Below are 19,736 nucleotides of genomic sequence, written 5' to 3'. Positions count from 1 at the left end.
TTCCATGTAATCTATTTTTGCAGACCGAGAGTTTGTATGTGTGCAAAGCGTGGATGGTGCCCTGTCATTTTTCGAGCAAGGGAGTTTTGCATTCACAAGGTTTCTGCCTGAGTTCCTACTGCCAGGGCCCTTTGCATATGTTTCGAAGACAGACTCCTTTGTTACTGTGAATACTGCTTTTCATTTTGAGAGCTACAGGTATGTACTACTTTTGTGAGCTTTTCTCTGACATGGCATTGTCCCATCCGACTTCCGTAATAATATGTTGAGATTTTGATCTTGAGTTTTGTTCTTCTGTAACTTCGTGGGGAATGTGACAAAATAGCGCACGACAAAACAGCACATATCAAAATCACATGGTGACGAGAGCATGTGACAAAACAGCACAGCATCAAAATGGCACAGCTACATAAGAGCATGTGCCAAAATAGTACATCAAAACAGCATTAGTGTTGAAACAGCATGCACATAGCTGGTGTGGCAGTAACAACAGTATAACGCAAGGTAGATGGTTTACTCGGGATCACGGTTGGTCATGGTCCGGACTTAGATTATGAAAGGATAAGGAAACTCTGGGGTGGGCCTGCCAACCCTTCCACCCAAAATGTTGTTTGCAACACAGAAGAGGCTGCGAGAAGCATGATTAAGCCTTGGTTGATTCTACATGCTGCTATGCTAATTTTGGGTGTTGTGTCATTCATAGCGAGTTTTAGATTTTGATGTGAATAGATTGGTAGAAATATTTTTACTAAGCAATGAACCAGTAATGTATCCTGCTTGTCATAACTCTTATGGTGTCTAAAGAATTGCATTTTATGCTGTGTATCGTTTCCCTTGAAGTGTAGTCCAAATAGAATATTATTGGTAAGTAGTTTACTTTAATTATGCATGTTCATATGCTGCCAAAACTTTGAACACTTCCTCGATGGTCAGTGACCATCAAAAAAGTTGTATAATGTGATACGGTGATGGCTATTTGATAACCACCAATGTCGGTAATATTTCGGGCAAAAGCTTACATTTGATGCCGACTAAGCATTCTGCCAACAAAAATACAATCTGAAATACCAAACCGCTGCACTAAAATCTACATTTGGTCCTCCAATGAGTTTGCCTGAAGCTCCGCGTCCTTTGTAAGTAACACTGTGTATACAATGACTTCGGAATAATTATAAGCTCAAAGCATGCTTCAGGAAATGTTAGGGGGCCATTGATCAGAGCCACAGCCATATACAGTGCAATCCACTTGTAACGATAATGAGAAAACCCGAAAATTCGATCGTTATAACTGATTATCGTTGAACTGAGCGTCATAAGTTCTACATCAATATTTGTGGTATCAATAAAAGTCAAAAACTCTAGAAACTGATCGTTATACTAAGTTGTACATCAATATGTGTGGTATCGTTATAAGTTGATTGCACTTTATTAGGCAAAAAGTATGCATTATGATTAACAGCATTGTTATAATATTGTGTTGTTACTTTCACCAATTGATTCATCTGAACTGCTTTGAGGCATTCATTTTATTAATGCCAGATGCTATATTGTCAGCGTGGTTTTGAGGCTGTGCTGCTTCATCGCTATGCTCTTTAGACATTCTGTTTTGGCCCATTTGCTCTTCTATCATTGCTTCGTTTTTGTGCTGTGCTGTTTTGATGCCGTGCCGTTTTGATGCATGCTGTTTTGACTGTACTGTTTTGTTACGTGCTGTTTTGTCATGTGCTATTTTGTTGTGGTGCCGATTTCATGGCAATTTCTAGAGAGAACAGTATGAAAACTGAAGGCTTAAGCATGATCGACATGAGGAGAAAAGCAAGAAATATTTAACATTAGAAGAAATGAAGTGTCCTGTTGACACTTGCATTGCATCCTGAATTCCTTGTACTTCTTTAAAATCTTTCATAAGATTTCAAACACTTGCTGTTGCCACGGAGGCTGCTAAGAGGCCAGCAGATGATGCTGATGTTATTCCGAAAGGCAAGCGCATTGTTGTGAGTGTTCTGCTCTTATATTGAGCCTGTCTTCTTTCATGAAATGGGGGTCACAGTTTTTACAAATGTTGCTTTCATTCAGGCTGATTGGTCTGTTTCTATTGGGGAAGAAGCCATGGACATAACAGTGGCAGATTTTTCTAATGCTCCAACACTTATTTTAGTTCTTGGTATGTACCATCAATTGTTTGCTACTTTTAGTCATTGATTAGTTGTATATCACAACTTATTACTTTGATAAATGACTTCAGATAAAGCTTGTGGCATACTCTTTCAATCATAAAGTTCAGAGCAGGTGGTCTGAAGAAATGCAGTCGGTAAGCAAAAGTGGGATGATTGTGTAACTGCTTTTGACTGAGTGCTAATCCCATACGCTCCAAAAAGCTGTATGTGTTGTCTGTGTTGAAGCTTGTTCATTAACTTGAGTAAACCCAAATAAATTATAGCACTTTAACCATTGACTTTAAATGTGACAACTTAATTTCTTGCCATTTCTTTGGAGCTGGGTGGGTTCTGTCAGTGAGCTCTGTAATTTATGCTGAATGCAAGAAAATGGGATACTTGAAAGATCCTGATATATTTGTGCCCCTTGTGTTCAGTGTATCTAATGTTTTGTCATAATTTCTTCTCATTCAAAGGTTTTTCTGGAGGGCAAATTACTCTATGCACTATGCTTTGAATGTCTTTTTTACTTAGGAGAAAGAACATTATTTGCATTTAAGCCAAGTGGAGAGCTCCATTTTTTAAAGATGCTGGATTATTCAAGTGCTTGTCTGTTCCCATATCCTAGTGGTAAGTCGATTTTTGGTTGACCGTACTCTACATTGAGGTTTTATTTTTAATTGGTTAATTCCAAATTCTCTTTGCAAGCCTCAAACTTGGCCCACCACACAATTCTTATTTAAAAATGAAATTTGCATTTGCAGCTTCTTATAGTACTTTAACTATAATTAATTTTTATAAATGTGATTTACTTTGAGTTGTATGTTTTGTTTTGCAATGTTCTCTGTACTTTAAGGTTTTACTATAGGGTTTTATGCTTGTGCAATCACTCTTTAGAATATAGCAGTGAAGAACAAGAAAGGAATAGTTTTAAAATCTGGCTCTCAGTTTTGCCATTTTTGGAGTAATTCGGAGTGTCAGTGATGTCAGCTTCATGTCCTTCCAAGGCCGATATTGGAACACTAAAATGTTGCTGGGGTTTTCAGCGAACGAAGGGAGCATAATGCTTTTGATGGCCACGCAAAGGAGCACACTGCTCGTTTATCAGGACACCACCTTGAAATGGGCAGCACAGCTGACCTTTGCTCCGGTTGCTGTGGCCAGGGCTACCATCCAGTATGTTGTATGTTATATGCACAACCACCTGGACTTGCTGCACCCTTCACATTGCACCATATGGAGACAGTGGGGGAGTTGTAACCTGGGAGTCAAGCCCTATCGTGGTAGTTGGAAGTCTAACTATGATTTGATTATATTTTGATGATGTTGATTCTGTCCTTGTGTGGAAGCACAAAGTTTTATTTGCCTTATTGCTCAAAGGCAAATTGTGGGTATGTTTGCCGTTATATTGGCATTGCTTGATATACCGTGAAACCCTTTATTTTCGTGGCCCCTATTTTTCGAGAATCGGTCACAGAGGACATAATTGCGGCCACTAAATTTTTCGAATTCCAGACGCCCGCATTGAAACTCTTAAAAACCGAATGCGTGCCCTTAAATTTCGCAAATATTTTAATTCGTGGAATTCACGAAAATTAAGGGCTCGCAAACATTAAGGGTTTTACAGTAATTGCCATAGCTTTATTTGTAGTTGTATATTGGACTTGCCAGTTTGGTGTTCTCAGCCCCTCTAAAATTTGTTACTGAATGTTCTAATATTCATTAGCTACATAAAGAAAAAAGCTTGTCTTTAAAATTGAACTTATGTTGCTTTCTTTAATATAGTTTCACATGGGTCTTTTTCTTTTCTGTAGGAGCATTGAGGGAGCAGTTGTTGCTCTGTCAGACGAAGGTCAGCTCCAGTGCTGCTATTTGGGGACCGATCCTTCGCTTTTTGTTGCACAAGCTCCGGAGAGCCGTGATTTTTCGTTCAGAGAAACGGAAGAAGAGTTGAAGACTCTTGAAAAGCTCATCAAGTCAGCTACAGAAAGTGAGCCTGTCTCTCTTTTTTTTTGGGTCACTATTTGTAGAATGACAATTTTGCTATAAAATCCAAATACATTGGGGATTGTGAGTTTGCAAATTAGTTTCGAAGTGTTACACACGAACAGGAAGAGAAAGTGTACATATGTCACATTGTCTATTATTTTATTTCTCCTTGCCTCAGGGTTTAGATTGCAATACTTTAACAATATTTTAATAAACTGTGGACAGCCTAGGTTTTGCATGAGGAATGTGCCTTTCTATTTGATGACATTTCATCTCTACAATGGTTCAAGGAATGTTTTCATTTGTTTGCTCGAGTGATGCATGCTTCTGGCTTTCAACATTTCAGAAGACACGGCTATTTTTATAAATCAATTGCTGCAGTTGTATTTATTTAATCTTTTTTCAATTGAACTGGCTCTATAATCTCGACTATCACTGCCAAGTGTTTGTTCTTGTGGCGGCTGTGCTCATGTACAAAATGAAGGGTGCACCTGCATTATAGCTACGGATGTAATCCTGGTCGAGATGCCTACCAGTGTGATAGAAGTTTGCTGTGGAGTAGTCACTGTGAAATTGAGATTTCGGTTGCACATTAAAAATTCCTAGGAGGTTCAAATTAATTTCAAGTCCCCTGGGGCATGCTAGGTGCCCTTCATTGGTTGGGCATGTAAACCTCTTGTACTACATTTATTTTTGTGTGAACATAGGTTGTGCTTATTTTATGAGGTACATTTTTGTGTTCTGTATCATTTGGCTTCTCTCACTTCAATCTCAACCAGGGTTTGCAATACCGCATAAATTAAGATTCCTTGTAATTAAAAATTTACACTCGAAGATGGTCCAGTCACTCACTTGCGCTTGTGGCACAAACATAGGTTTGATGTTTGACATGTAGCTCATATATGTTTAAAGCAGAGTTGCATCCAGGAATAGTTTCTTACCTTTGCTTGACAGTATAGCATTTTCTTCCTTAGGTTTCCCTGGTTCCAAAAAGGCTGAGGGTGAACTGAAAATTAAAGTCATTACAAGTACAGTATCTGAGGAGCCTTGTGTGAGTATAATATTGTTTATTTCTTTCACAAACTAATTTTTATTCTAGTGCAACGGTTTTATTTTGATGTAAATATCTGCTTAATTTGTTTTTCAGTTGGATGATGGTGTTTATAGCGATGATGGTGATACTCTTGTTCCTTCTGTTATAGTAAAGGTAAGAGGCTTTGTTATCTGTTGCTAAATTATATGTTGCGAAAATTCACTGACCCTTTTACTCCACTTTCGAAAACAGAAACGAAACATTTAAACTTCATTCTTTTTCCAATTAATTTTACTTTTTAAAAGGGTCGAGTGGGCAAAGATATTAATGTTTATAAAGCAGAGCTAAAGTGGTTTTTGAATTCTAAAAAGCTGTGAGAGCGGATGTAGATACCTTTAAGGCGGGACACTACCCAAGAAAGTGAATGCTTGAGCCACTTGTCTGATTTAAATGACATTTACAGGACTGGCTTTTGTTGATGTTGAGAAAATTTCTGCCAAATTTTGTTGATCTGGGTGAAGTACAAAAAAAATTGCAAATGTTCAAAGATGAAAGTGGGCGTGTCTACGTAGGACAACTATTGCTTTGAAATTACTTATAAATTTGTCGTTTTCATGTATTATATTGCTTTAGGATAGTTCAGAGCCAGATAGCTATGGAACTATATTTCTATATTTTACCATCTTTCATGACAAAACAGCCACATAAACACGAATACTGTTTTTTAGATTTCCATTCTTTGTCCAAAATGTTTAGTTTTTGAGCATGAAAAATGACAAAAATAAGAAATACAAGCTCATAGCTATCTTCCACTTAAAATTTCACCCCAGAAAAACTCATAAAAATTAATCCAAGTTACGTTATAACAAAACAATAGTTTTCCTGAAGTGAAATTTATGCCAAAAAGTGGAATGGAGAAACATTTTGTTCGAATTGCTCCAACCTCTACCGTTTCTTTAGCATTGGTGGACCGAAAATAATTTATAGAAAATTAACTATGCAGTGTAAACTAATGAAACTTTTTGGGAATACTCTGTAGATGTTGGTGGATGCAAATATGACATTTTTAAAAATCAACTTTTTTTGCAGAAATTGCTTTTTCTGAGTAGTGTCCCCCCTTAAAAAAAAGTGATGCCGAAATCGCTGCTGTTGCTACTCTGATTCTCAACGAAATGCATTAGCATTTTGCGCAGGGGTTTGTTGTTCTCGTAGAGCCAGTCTGTTCTCCGGGGCGTCGGTAGTTTCGGATGCAGCCGCCACAGCTTTTAGAGGAGTGCGCGTCAACAGCAGCGCATCATTGGAAGTGTGCAGAAAGACTTTTCCTCTTACGTAAGAGGGAAAGTGGGCATTACGAGCGAATGAATGGAGTGAAAGAGCAAGGCGGGAACTGCGCCGCGGCATCACAAAACCAGTCCAGTTCAGGGTCCAGTCCAGTCAAAACTAAACCAAACTGAACACGGCTGCGTGCACCAGGGTGATAAATGCTGACAGATCTAGTAATATGTGTAAAGTTTTTTTTTCTATATTATTTGTCGGAGCAACATAATCACAAATTAAAATTCGCCGTAGCTCCACCTCCTGCTGCCTGCCGAGTGCAGGAGAGGTCAGGGAACGCATTTTTGCACCAGCGCGCGAGTTGAGCTTCACCGCTTTGCTTCGGTGTGCTAGGAGCAGCGGCGGATGAGGGGAAGCATCTGCATTAGCTCGATTGGCTCTGAAATTTTGCTCACTCTTATAGAGCTGACATTTTTACAGAGGAGTCTTTAAGGGCTATTTTCCCCAGTTTCGTGTCCGTGGACAAATAAATCTCGACACAACGCTCTGGACAGCTACCGCCATCTATGAGCGACGGCGGCACATAGTGCAGCTTCGCTGCTCTTCTTTCTTCACCAGAGTGGAAAGGCTGAAAGACTTTTTTTATTATGATTATAGACAGGCCACTAGATTTAAAGAACAGTTATGAAAAGAAAAAAAAAAATGAAAGACATTTACTGATTTCAAATGCAAAACTAGAGCGCAGCTCTTGAAGAGGAGGAGGGGAGGGTATGCCCCTCCCCCTTCTCCATACCCTTTTCTCCTCCTCCTCTCCCTCTTCCGCTGAATTTGTTCATGGGTGACGTGACACGAAGTTGTGGCGTCATTTTCCCCGCTAGCGGGGAAACTAGATTGGTGTTGAGGTCATGTGATGTCAATTTCCCTGCTAAACTTAGCGGGGAAACCTAACCCGTTAAAGTTAGCAGGAAAATTGTTCCGCTAAATTTAGTGGGCAAATTTCCCCACTAAATTTAGCAGGAAAATTTCAAGCTAAATTTAGCAGAAACGTCTCCCTGCTAAATTTAGTGGAAAAAGTTTCCCGCTAAATTTAGCGGGAAATTTTTCCACTAACTTTAGCAGGGAAACGCTCCATAATGCAACGCACTGTTGCGCCGACGCGGACGCTGCTCAATCCGGAAATAGGCGCCTAAGAGCTGCGCTCTAAAACGTCTAACCTATATTTGAACAAATATAGTAATTCTCCACAACTAGAAGTCCATGGAAATTGTTGTGTAAAAGTTGCGTTCTGCCTCATCTATGGGCCCCTGAATGCATTATTGGTTGTTTGGTTTTCCTGGATCATACATTTTTTTACCATGGTTCCCTTAGAAATGTATAAATGGTGCTCTACGGTCTACTGTATTTATTTATTTATTTATAGTTAAGTTGGTTGTCTGCACACCAGGAACAAATAAAATCAATATCAGTCCGCAGCTAGGCACAGTCATGGGTGCGTTGCACTTTTCAACATAACTTCATATCATCAGCGAACAGAGACAAAGTACTAAAATGGAATTTCACCTCCTGAATGTCGTTCACAAAAACATTAAAAATGAAAGGACCAAGATTGGAGACCTGCTGCACACCGAGGGAACCGAAAAAAATGCAACTCAGCATCTCCATGGGAGATGCAGTTTTATCTGTCTCGGAGATAGCTCGAGAATCACAAACAATTAAAGTGTTTAAGCCTCAAAGTGATAACTTGTGAAGTAAAATTTGATTACTAAAATATTCAAACCGCCTCGCTGGTATGAATATCTGAGGACTGAATGATTGCACTTTCCCTCTACTCTAGGACAACTCTGCACTTGTATGTGTGTTCACCTCTGGTTACTTCAACGACAACAACAATATCGTCAGCTAAGAAAATGACAAAACAAGATTCCAGTGTATCGTAAAGTAATGGGGTGCACCCACCCCATTTTCACTGAAAAATGGGTTAATTTAGACATGGGCGCTTGTCTAGCCAAATTGGGCGGTTAACATATATAATTTGGAGAACTCCCAAGTTTGGGAAATATTAATAATGAACGAATGAGCTCAGTGGGCGCTTCTGCGGTATTTTGCGGTACTGCAGAAGTGTCTATTTGGTATGTTTTTGTAATTGTTTAATTTGTTTTATAAATATGTTTCGTGTGGTTGGTGTTTGTATTTTCAAGTTGGTCTTGTACTTGGGTTCATACTTAAGCAAATAATAAAGTGCAAACATATCAACACCAGATTGAACAGAGCATATTCAAATTGCAGTCCCTTTGTTTCGTGTGATTGTTGACTGGTCAAGATGCTTATTTAATTTTCTCTTAAGCACACATAAAGCAACAGTGTAAAAGGTGAAATGAGCCCAAAACGTGTGCTAAAGATTCTTGGAACTAAAAATTTGGTCACCTTTTTAGTTTAGTTTAATGTTTAATGTTAAATATTTAGTTTAATATTGCGAAATTCAGATTGTAAAATAAGTTGTCCCTTTGTGTTTATAGACTCCATTCCAATTTATTTGAAACCTCTGAACCCTACTTATAGCTTAGATAAGCAAACCTTAGACTGTGGCTCATCTGTCAAGTACAATAAAGGCCCGTTCACACTCTTGCGACCTCTTAAACCTGGGTTCCTTAAAACTTCTTAAACCAGAGAACACACTGGCGCCATCTATTGGGAAGCAGTGTAAACTCGGCGGTCCGGCATATTTGTTTTTGTCTTTTTTATTTCTCGCGCATTATCCTTTCTTTCTTGGCTCGAAAAACTTTTGTCAATGTTATAAACGAGCCTTTCTATGGGTATTACGCACATTTGACCTGGGAAATCCCGCAAAACCTTCGCTCTTGTGAAATGCAGTTCCAGGGTCACCGCATAGATGGCGCCACAATACCAGTGTGTTCCCTCATTCTAAAAACATTTAAGAAGTTTTAAGAGATCTCGTCTCTCTCAGTCGTACTCGGTCGCAAGAGTGTGAACGGGCCTTAATGGTCATAGCATCTAGAGTTTATTGCATATTAAATTTTCTATTTATTCTACTTTCTAATGTAACAAAATAGCTTCTGAACTCTGAAATCTTTGCTTTGAAGTATGTGCTGCAGTTAGGTTTGTTTAGTTCATCCTGACAGTCATTTATGACATTATGCCAAAGTTTCATGGATCTTCCTGCAGGTTCATCTTGAAACATCAACACCTCTGCATGATGTTCACGTAGTGGTTCAAGTTGCAAGACCTCTTGTTGCTTTGAATGGAGACTTTACATTGAGCAGCCTTCTTGATTACCATCAGATGGCCTTCACAGTGAAACAAGCTGGAGATGCACTGCCTTCTTCGTTGGAGCTGAAAGTGGTTGCTGTGTACCAGAGTAAGGGGGGTAGGTTCAACATCACTGAATGAAGCATCATTGTTTTTTCTTATTGTGCTTATGGCACTATTGAATAATGTTGAACCCATACTCAAACATGTCTCAGTCCCTTGTTTTTTTAAGTTTCAGACTTTGGCCAGAGTATGTGAGGTGCGTAAAACGGATAATTGAGCTAGTTGATGCATCGAAAGAAGCATAAGTGCCTCAAGGACAGGGGCAGAAAATAAGACAACACCAAGTGCTACTTACAACTGGATTGTTTATCTAAAGATACATTATTTGTAAAAATCATTGGACTCCCACCACAGGGGCTCATCAGATAAGTGCAGTGATGGTGCATTTACCCAGTCTGTTTGCTACAAAGAACTAATTAATTGAGTGCTAGAAGTGTTCTCTCCAAAATCGCATAGGCTTACTTTTAGCCATCAATTTGCGGTATCGGGGGAATTGCAGTTTTTAAATTTACATCTGCACTTTGAGAAAGAAATAGACCACATTTGATGGAAATATCAGCCGTACACAAAAAAGGGCTGTTCTTCCGTTTTCGTCTGCACACTCAAAACTGGTAAAAAGGATTGCTCTGTCTTTGATGATGGCTTCCCTTGACAAGCCCTGCAAACACGACATGAGCAACAGCTTCAGCGACCAGGCGGTCCGCCTTAAATTCGCAGGATATTCGGTCTCTTTTTTGGCAGAGGTTACGGAGTTCCTTATGTTGAAGCCTAAAAAGAAAAGGTGAAAGAGAAACTGCTGCATTTAGAAAGAACACTAGACCAGTGGTCATATGCCCATCAGCTTTTGCCTAATCTAAAAAGAGTTGCTGCACACTTTGAAGTCCCCATTGTTTTTTTCCACCCGTCAAAGCTGTCCGGTCGCTGCACAAGGATCAACGGCATAAAACTAAGTAAAGACACATCCGTAAAGAAATGTGCCACTCAGTTCATTGAACATTCTACGTCAGTGGTTTATGAAATCCCTATGACATATTCTAAGCTGTACGTGGGGCAGACGAGGAGCTGTTTCAATGGTAGGGCACCACTGCGACAAGGCTCAGGTGCTCCTAATCTGCAAGAGACAAAAATACTCAAAATACTCAAGAATAAAATTGAGGGAAATTTTCGAAGCATCTAACATAAGGGCGAGGGGGGAGTTGGACTATGTAAGTCACTGCAACTATCTGATAACGAGATCGCCTTCCTGTGGCAGGAGCCCAATGATCTGTACAAATGATGTGTGTTTTTCAATAAATAATCCAGCTGTAAGTAGAGCTTAATGTCGTCTCGTTCTTTGTCCCTGTCTTTGAGGTGCACAAACCTCAAGCTCGAGCGAGTGCCTCCCTTTGAGACCTTGTAATGTTAGATGTGTTCCTGTTGAGTGTTTTATGATGAGTCTAGGAAAATGATTCTTGAGTACAATGGTTTCAATGTTTGCTGTTATTATAGCCAGCTCTGAGAAAGATATAATTGTTAAAAAAATAACATACCCATTAAGAGCATGAAATCAAGACGCTGGATGCATTTCCACCTTTTTCTGAAGCCTGCTTGCAGGTTAGCCTTTATAGAAAAAAAGAACTAGGAAGCTTTCTTTGTTGACTTTAGACGCCTTTACAGGATTTACTTGGCGATTTCTTGTTGCAATTAATTTTTAACATGTAAGATAACTATATATACTATTGGTTTTTACTTCTATTTGTTCCAGGAGCCTCAAAAGTGGCACAGGCATCCTTGCATTTGCCCCTAACTCTGGTTGCTCAACCATGTATGGCTGAGAAGACATCTGAGCACAAACTAACCATTGAGACCAATAAGCCAGCTGTGCCATCTAATGAACTTTTTTCAGGTCAGTACCTAGCCATACAACCAATTTATACCGTAAGTTCCAGTCGCATTTTCTTTGGCACTTTTTACATGTACAACATGCAGAGAGCTGGTCCCTGCCATTTACTTGAAGGAGCCGAGCAAATGACAAGGCAATGATTATAGCGGCATGTGTGAATAGTGGATTTTGAGTTCGAAGCGAATTCAAAGCGAATAGTGGTTTTGGCCGTATATTTTCGGATCAAATATCGAAAATTTCTCCAAGTCTTTCACTACCGTGCACCTTGGTTAAGCAAAAACTAGCTGAATTCGAGAAGGCTGTTTCCAACCTTCCACTTGTGCATCTCTAAGCTCAATTAATTTTAATTTAACTATATTTATGAACTGGTAATGTTAACGACAGATGTTTCACAGCTATCCTAAGCAAAGGGCTTTATAAATCTTATGCATATATTCTTCTATTTCAAATTTGACAATAAGAAAAAAAAACAAGCATGAATGATGACGCGGGCTGTCGGCACATTGCTGCTTTGTATTTAATGTTTGTATCCGCTGCTGCTAAGAGGGTGGCATGGTCAAAGTGCCTTTAGCCATGTCTCCTGAGACAATTCTGTACATGATTGTCTTGAAGAAACTCAATATAACTTTTTCATAATCGCGGTGGGTTAGCCCTGTTGAGTGCGCTTCTTACAGAACACCTGTGCACTGCGGAGAAGCAATACCCGCGAGCCCGCGAGCTCCGAGGGTATTGCTCCTACGCAGTGCACAGATGTTTTGTGAGAAGCGCATTCAACGGGGCTAACCTGCCGCGATCAGGCTTTGCAGGTTTTGCTTTCCCCCAGTGCACGTGTGCTCGGTGAGAAGCGCACTCAATAAGGCTATCCCGCCGCGATCAACACTTCGAGAAATACGAATATCGCAGCTCACCTCGAAGCGAATATTGAATAGCGCATTATTCGAAAATACAATTGGAGTATTTGCACGACACTAATGTAAAATTTAGTTTAAAAGAAGGGGCATCTGCTGGGACACTGAGCATGATGTTCATATACTAATTCCAGTGCAAATCCTATTTTCGAGTCTAAACATTATTAGTGCCTCCTCGTTTGCTGCTTTCCTTTCAAAGTGGAAATAATTTGCTTCTACTTACTCTGTAAAAAAGTAGATGTACAGGTTTATTTAATAGAAATACCTTGTACTTTTTATAAGGAGTAAATATTCATGTTCATAATAGTGATGTCACTATACTGAGAGGATTTCGGTATCTATGTGTTGTAGCTGCAAGAGTCCTATGTGGTGTAATCGGAGGAAGAGGCACAAGCATATGATTTTAGAAAGTGCTTTTCTTGCACAAATATTTGTTATACGAAAGATTTTGCTGTGCTATTTTTTTTATGCCTGTGTTCTTGATAGGGCTGCGCATAATATGGGGGTAATTAATTGCTAAACACGCTGTAAATAAATTTTATGCGGTCATGTCTCGTTAATTTTACCCTTTTAATATGGATATCCCGCTATATGGACACAATTTTCCTGGACAAACTAGGAAAATACATGCATTTTTTTCTCATTATTATAGACAACTCACATTATGGACGATTTTTTGGGGGAACGGAGGCGTCCATATTAACGAGACATCACTGTATTGGCATTTGATCATAAAGTGTTTGCATAATTTGTTATCTAGTCAATATTTCTAAAAATGTACCTTCTAAAGCTCATAGTACATAACATTTTTAATATAAAATATGCTGGTTTAGCCCAGCATATTTTATTTTATCTTGTAATAAAATATACTGTTTTCTCTCATGCATTCTTTGTCTTAATGGCTTTCTTTGTGCTTTAGGCAGGAATGGTATTGTTGGTAGGAGAGCATATAAGGATGTATGGTGTAACCACAGTTTTTATTATAATGCACAATCACATGAAATCAGTTGAAAGGAGGTGATGTCAGGTCAAGCTGCCAGCAACTAGTGCTTCTTCTAATAAGGAGATTTTCATGCTATAAATATTGATTTCAGATTTTGTGTCTGATATAAATTCACAGACTGTTGGAATGCAGTTCTTGCATGGACCCCAAGTGAGCATATTAGTGTCTCGATCTTCCCGTAAGTATGTGTAATCCTGTTTCTCTAGTAAATAAATTTGTGTTTGTGGTGTATTTTAATACTGGAATGAAAGAGATTTTTTTTTTTTTTTTTTTTTTCTAGAGAAGTACAGAATTCAGAGTGACAGCTTTGCTGCACTTTGGCTTCCAACTATGGAGCTTATACGACGTTTGCATCAGTATTACAAGCGCTCCGTTAACGGGGAAGCCTTGAAGTACAGCTTCAGCTCAAACCTGCCATTACAAGAATATTTTGACATCATTGACAAGTATTTTGAGGTGGGGACAATCTGGCTACTGTCATTTTGATCTAAATCAAGACTTTACGATGAAAATGTGGATGTTATTTCTTTCCACTTAGGTCAGACAAAGGGGAATGGAACTCGAGGAACACTTAGGACAAAGGGCAGCACAGTTTAGGGTGGTTCAGAAGTGTGTTCTCACAAAGCTCAAGGATAAAACTCCAACTCCTCTAAACAATTTTGACTCTCTACTGGAAGTCACTCAGCGAGAGGTAAGTGTCGGGTATAAACAAATCAAACTGCCAATCAAAAGTGTATTGAGACACTATAGCTAAGGGTTGGATGGATTTTGGAGGAGAATTTATGCGTACTTGATGCCTTCCAGCCAGTTGTAGAATTCCAGAAAATGAAAGTGTGGAAGCTTGCAAGGACATAGGCCCAGTCAGGCATTTTATTTTTTGCTGGGTTGCTTGTAGAAGAATGCTTCTCCTTGCACTGCTCGCAATGCTTTAATGCCATATCAACCTTGCATTCAAAGTCCTCGTTTGCATTGGTTGGAGCAGTCTTGGAAAGTGATACTGTAGAAAGTTGAGGCTGTTTATGGGTTAATTTCTGCCTCCTGCTGCAGCGTTTTTAAATACAGGAATGGTAGAAAGCTATGCTAATTTTACACTTAATGTGCTTTCAGATTAAATAACAGTATGGGGGCATACTTTGTCAGCATTGGTCCAAAATCTTTCTATTAGGTACTTAACGACCTGACTAACATACTATGTATAATGAATTTTGTATTTCTGTTTCTCAGCTCCTGTCATTAGCCAATCAGCAAATGGAAGCATGCAAGGCACATGAAAATGTCATCTCCATGCTCAGCTCTGCGAGTCAACTGATACTTTTGTTACTCAAACTCAAAGTGCAGATGAATTCTGCCGATTTCAAGATCTTCCAAGCTGCATTTTCGGTTGATTTAAATTCATCTATTAAAGAGGTTAGTTTTTACATGGCATATAGTTTCTGCTATCAGTAGTAGTAGTAATATTGATCTCTAATATTTATGTAGTTTTTATATAGTCTTCTATGTATGTTGTTGAAATGTCTTTATTAAAACAGGAAAAGAGAACTTATCTTCGGAGCTTGATTAATGTCATCTTTCGGAGATGGAGGGAATAGAGGGGTGGCTAAATGTAGTGCGTGAGTCCCACAGTCTTTACATAAGTGAGGAGCGAGTCAAGCACAGCTTTGCTGTGTTGTGGGGCACCTGTAGGCAAGCACCACTCCTCAAATATGGCGGGTTTCAGTAAACTGGGCAGCTGGTTGATTGCGGCCTGGTGAAGTCTGTGTGTGCTAGGGCAGAACCAGAAGACATGTTTTTCTGATGCTGGCACCCTGCAACTCTCGCAGAGACCCTCGTTCTCGGCTGTGCTACCGTGATGCACTTGGCCTTGATTGTTTCCGTCGTCGGTCTCCTTTCGTGGCCTCTTTCGGTACTTGGCCATTCTTTGCTGTATCATTGCAATGCATGTTCGGAGTTCTCGTACGCACACCCGTTCCCATCGGCTGTACTTGTCCCACAAAAGAGGGTCCGCGTCTTCTTTGAGGTGGTTCCTGATTTGCTCATCACAGCCCACGCGTTCGGCCGCCTTGAGTTCTAGAGGGTTGCCCGCTTCCTCTTTTGGGTGTAGTCTTCTATGTGAAGGCTATCTTCTACTATCTTAAAATCTTTTTTAAATAGTTTGTTAATTTCTAAGCAGCATATTCATTTCTATTACCTATATAGAGGTGGGCTGAGTAGGGGGCAGGCTTGTCTTGAAACTTTGGCACAAGCTAAACTTTGAATCATGAAAGTGAGTCTTTTTAGCATTCTTTTCTTTGTCACTGCTAATTTTGTTTTATTGGACTTCTGCTTCTTCAGGGCTGGGAGGAGAAACTGGAGGCTGCATTATGCCACCTACTTCAGACAGGGCTGAGAAACCTTGATGAAGAGCCACCTCCAGTTCCCACAGAGCTTGTTCCTCTAAAGGATGTGGCTAGGCTGAAAACATTGATTGCTGTCACCTTTGAACGACTGCTGGATGGTGCCCAGCTCTCTTTGGATCTGCCAAAGAGAACCACAGGTTGAGTACCTATATGAAATCAGTTATAGCCTCTAGCAATAAATACGAGGCATATCCAGAAAGTTAATACCGTTTGTGCTTAAGTACTGCGAGAGCATACACTTTCGAGTTGCACATGTGCAGTTGTGTCTTTTCGTCCATTAGTCACACCCCAATGCCATTTTGTAAGACTATGATTATTTGTGTATTTCATGCTTTGCATTAATCCTGTATATAAGTGATTAGAACGGCCTGCCAACTCCAAAGTTTGGTGTGTGATAAAATTTTTGAAAATGACAAATGTCATGTGAGCAAAGTAATGTTGCAAAGATGGGTTAGAACGTTTAACGAAGAGCGGCAGAGCAGACCATTTCTGGTCACGAATGATTTGATGCAGGAAGTAAATTCAAAAGTTCTGGTATTGCAACACATGTCTCTGAAGTTTTGAAATAATTACTCCACGAACTCTTTATGATACGCTTCAGTAGCACAATTTGTTTTCACAATGGTTGCCAAAGATGTGGGTTCATGATGCAGGTGGCAGTCTTTTATGAGTGGGGTATCCAAAAACATGCGGCACCATAGGCGTAGACTATGGGGGGGGCATCGGGGCTCGTGCCCCCCCCCCCCCCCCCCCCCCCCCCGGGCCATGATCCTTAGTTGTCTTGTTAATGAGCATTTGACCTGATATTCTGCAGCCGCAGACTTTATTTCCATGTATTAAAGAGAATATAAAGACTCGTGGCCGAGTGGATTAACACTTCAGAAGCACAGGAACCTGGGTTCTACCCCCACAACTTCGCAGCTGGCACAGGCATTTTGTTTTTCAGATTTGTGCTCGCAGGCGCATGCGCCGTGGTACCGGCGACGAACACACGGTTACGCTTGCACGGTGATTGACATTGACACACAGCGACGGACACAGGGCGATATACATATGCTGTAAAATGTACCCCCTAAGATAAAGTGTACCCCCTAAAATAAGGCACCAATGTGCAAATTGCTCATTGGTGTCCTTAGAAACATTGCAGAGAAGCTGAAATCCCAGGAGAGGGATAGGTTTTAATGGAGGTGAAACCAGCTTTAAGGGTATCTCAAGCAACCTCAAACTATGAAATTATGGCACCTCGTACCACAAATGTGCAGTTTGAGTGGACACTCAGATTTGATTAGGAGGTCGGTTTAATCTGATGTGAAATTATCGGGGAATGTGATTTAAATCGTTGGAGAAACACAGGTTTGCAAAACTTGGTAACTATGTAACTGGATGCTCTTTGTTTATGTAGAATGGCAGTTTTAAATAGTTTTTTTTTTTTTTGTTTTACCAAGTTTAAAAAATTCTTTAGTTCAGTCTGCAGGTGCAATGTATCTGTCCTAAGCCCACAATTCAAATTGTGGATTTGTAGTAAAATTTTACATTGAAGCTTTCTTCTATTACCAGTATATGCACATTAATTTATGCATCAAAAAGTAAAAATTAATAAGATTTCAGCTTTCTTTTTTTTCAGCCGGGACGTGTAAGGTTTTGTTTGCTTATTTCATGTTAAAAATGTCCATGAAACGAGTACATGGACGCCTAGAAGGTTAATGCACTCTTCCCTTGAGTGCATTATGCCGTGACACTTTGGGGCCAGAAAAAAAAAGTTGTCTGTAAGTGTAGGAAAGGGTAGAAGTCTTAAATGTGTGGCCTTCTCATTTCGTTTTGGTTTCTCGGTGTATCAGTAGCTGGGGAAGTTTGTGTTAATGGTAAATATAAAGGGATTATCTTTTCCAATGAGTTTCTCTTTGTTTTTACTGCAGCTGTAAAACAAGCAGAGGATGGTGAACAAGATGGCTCTGACACACGAGAAGAAATGTTTGAGCTGAGTGGTACTGCTCTCTTATCACCTGTGCCAGGTCAGAGTTCTTAATTTGGTGTCTATTCTTTACTTCACATCACAGATTACATAGGTGCATCATAGAAATATGCAGTATGAAACATTTTGTTGCGTGCATGTATACCAACTGAAGGTGCTATCAAGTTATACAGTTTTTGTTTCTTTTCTAAGAATGCAAATAATTAAAAAGAAAAGGACACTGGAAATACAGAACTTCCTTTTGGGATATGTTGTTGTAACATTACCCGCCGCGGAAGACGACGGGTAGAGAGTGTAATGTGATAATTAGCAAATAATTAACTTAAATCCACTAATTAATTTCATCTGGATGTATTCCTGAAAAGAAAATATATTTGCTTCCAGCTGACGCATTCAAATTAGAAATTTGAATGCGTCAGCTGAAGGAGCAGGTGACGAGGAGCGCGATCACATGACCCCCAACGCAATCACGATTGTCCGAATGCGCTGCGCTTCAATCGCGGCTGTTACCAGCAAAGGACGAGGGTATCACTATTATACTCCCCCGGCGCCGAAGCCGCCTGCGATAAACGCGCGCATGCTCCGTTTGTTTTCGGCAGTGCAACACTCGCCCAATACAAGCGTAAAAAAAAAAAAAAAAAAAAAAAAAAAAAAAAGTACACACACAGACACAAATGGTTTGATTTTCTAATTTGGTCGGTAAAGTTGTCACGAAGGAATCAATTCTCTGTTTACACTGTTTTTTTTTTATTTTTTGCTATATTAAAAAAAAAAAAAAAAAAACGCACAGTATATTGATATTCACTTAAAGGTTCTAAAAGCATTTTTGATATTCAGCGGCAGTTTATGTACTCTTATTAAAAAAGCCTACTATTTACATTCATGTCAATAAAAGTATAATGTTAAATTTTACCTTTATCTCTTTTCGGGAATATGACTGGTTTGTGTTGATTGTCTGTTGCTTCTTAATCGCCTCCTGCACATTAGTGCACCTCACATTTTACTGAGTCTGAAGTAGAGGCAATATGGCAAGCAGAGTTTATTATAATCATCCTGAGTTCGAGTTGTGCCAAAAAACAGTTTGCGTGGTAATATTGTGCAAGTGCCACGATGCAAAGGTGCATCCGACGGGGAACTCTGGGATGGAGCATTTGTGAAGGCGCGAGCAAGGGCACGACCTATGCGCGGTGACTAAATTACTAGCAAATGCTGACATATACTGTTTCTGTGTCCAGGACCTTCTACAAGTAAATCAGCCAAGCAGGACTCAGAATTAGAACGTTGGATGGCTGAGTCGCAGGAGTCAGGTGATCCTGGAAATGATTTGTCACCCTGAGATCCCTCAACATGTGTACTATAGAGCATTGCTATCTTGCTATAGGAGAGGGCTTGGACTGAGTTCTGCATTGTCATTCAACTTATGCATGCGCGGAGAATAGGTCTTATAGGCTATTTTCTTACACTTTTGGGGAAATTTACGTCTAAAATATTATTATAGTCGGTGTCATAGGCGTGCGCAGGATTTTTCATTAGGGGGGGCAAGGTTTCCCCAAAGCGCCCCCCCCCCCCCCCCCGCTTTCTATCAACGCACTCCCACTGATGTCCTTACGCTCATATTGTAGTGCTGAGACGAGATATGGTTATGAAACGTTTATTTCAACAATATTGAATTGTAACATATACGAAATATTATTAAGCAGTAGGTTTCACTTTCTTGTGAAACGTCCGCAAAGGAAGGCAGTCCCTGCGCAGCTGAGGCGTCAGTGACACAACGCGCATACAAAACATTTTC

General features: G+C 39.8%; 1 protein-coding gene across 1 annotated transcript in view; it reads left to right on the top strand.

The window, feature by feature from the left end:
* The window catches only part of LOC8033007 (protein PTHB1), a 33,173-nt gene extending 13,664 nt beyond the window's left edge, over window positions 1–19,509 (top strand). The window contains exons 6-22 of the mRNA XM_029994932.4: window positions 24–198; window positions 1,910–1,994; window positions 2,077–2,164; window positions 2,691–2,786; window positions 3,203–3,332; window positions 3,971–4,146; window positions 5,120–5,196; window positions 5,293–5,352; window positions 9,637–9,838; window positions 11,528–11,668; window positions 13,668–13,754; window positions 13,857–14,032; window positions 14,115–14,267; window positions 14,801–14,983; window positions 15,908–16,109; window positions 17,889–17,984; window positions 19,180–19,509. Coding sequence (XP_029850792.3) covers window positions 24–198; window positions 1,910–1,994; window positions 2,077–2,164; window positions 2,691–2,786; window positions 3,203–3,332; window positions 3,971–4,146; window positions 5,120–5,196; window positions 5,293–5,352; window positions 9,637–9,838; window positions 11,528–11,668; window positions 13,668–13,754; window positions 13,857–14,032; window positions 14,115–14,267; window positions 14,801–14,983; window positions 15,908–16,109; window positions 17,889–17,984; window positions 19,180–19,280 — 2,228 coding nt within the window. The 3' untranslated portion in view covers window positions 19,281–19,509. The remainder of the gene's footprint in view (window positions 1–23; window positions 199–1,909; window positions 1,995–2,076; window positions 2,165–2,690; window positions 2,787–3,202; window positions 3,333–3,970; window positions 4,147–5,119; window positions 5,197–5,292; window positions 5,353–9,636; window positions 9,839–11,527; window positions 11,669–13,667; window positions 13,755–13,856; window positions 14,033–14,114; window positions 14,268–14,800; window positions 14,984–15,907; window positions 16,110–17,888; window positions 17,985–19,179) is intronic.
* The last annotated feature ends 227 nt before the right edge of the window (window positions 19,510–19,736 follow it).

Source organism: Ixodes scapularis, unplaced genomic scaffold (assembly GCF_016920785.2).
Source record: "Ixodes scapularis isolate PalLabHiFi unplaced genomic scaffold, ASM1692078v2 PGA_scaffold9__187_contigs__length_104089568, whole genome shotgun sequence".
Taxonomy (NCBI): Eukaryota; Metazoa; Arthropoda; class Arachnida; order Ixodida; family Ixodidae; genus Ixodes; species Ixodes scapularis.
The sequence above is the reverse complement of the archived record's forward strand: the minus strand, read 5'-3'. Positions and strand labels throughout refer to the sequence as shown.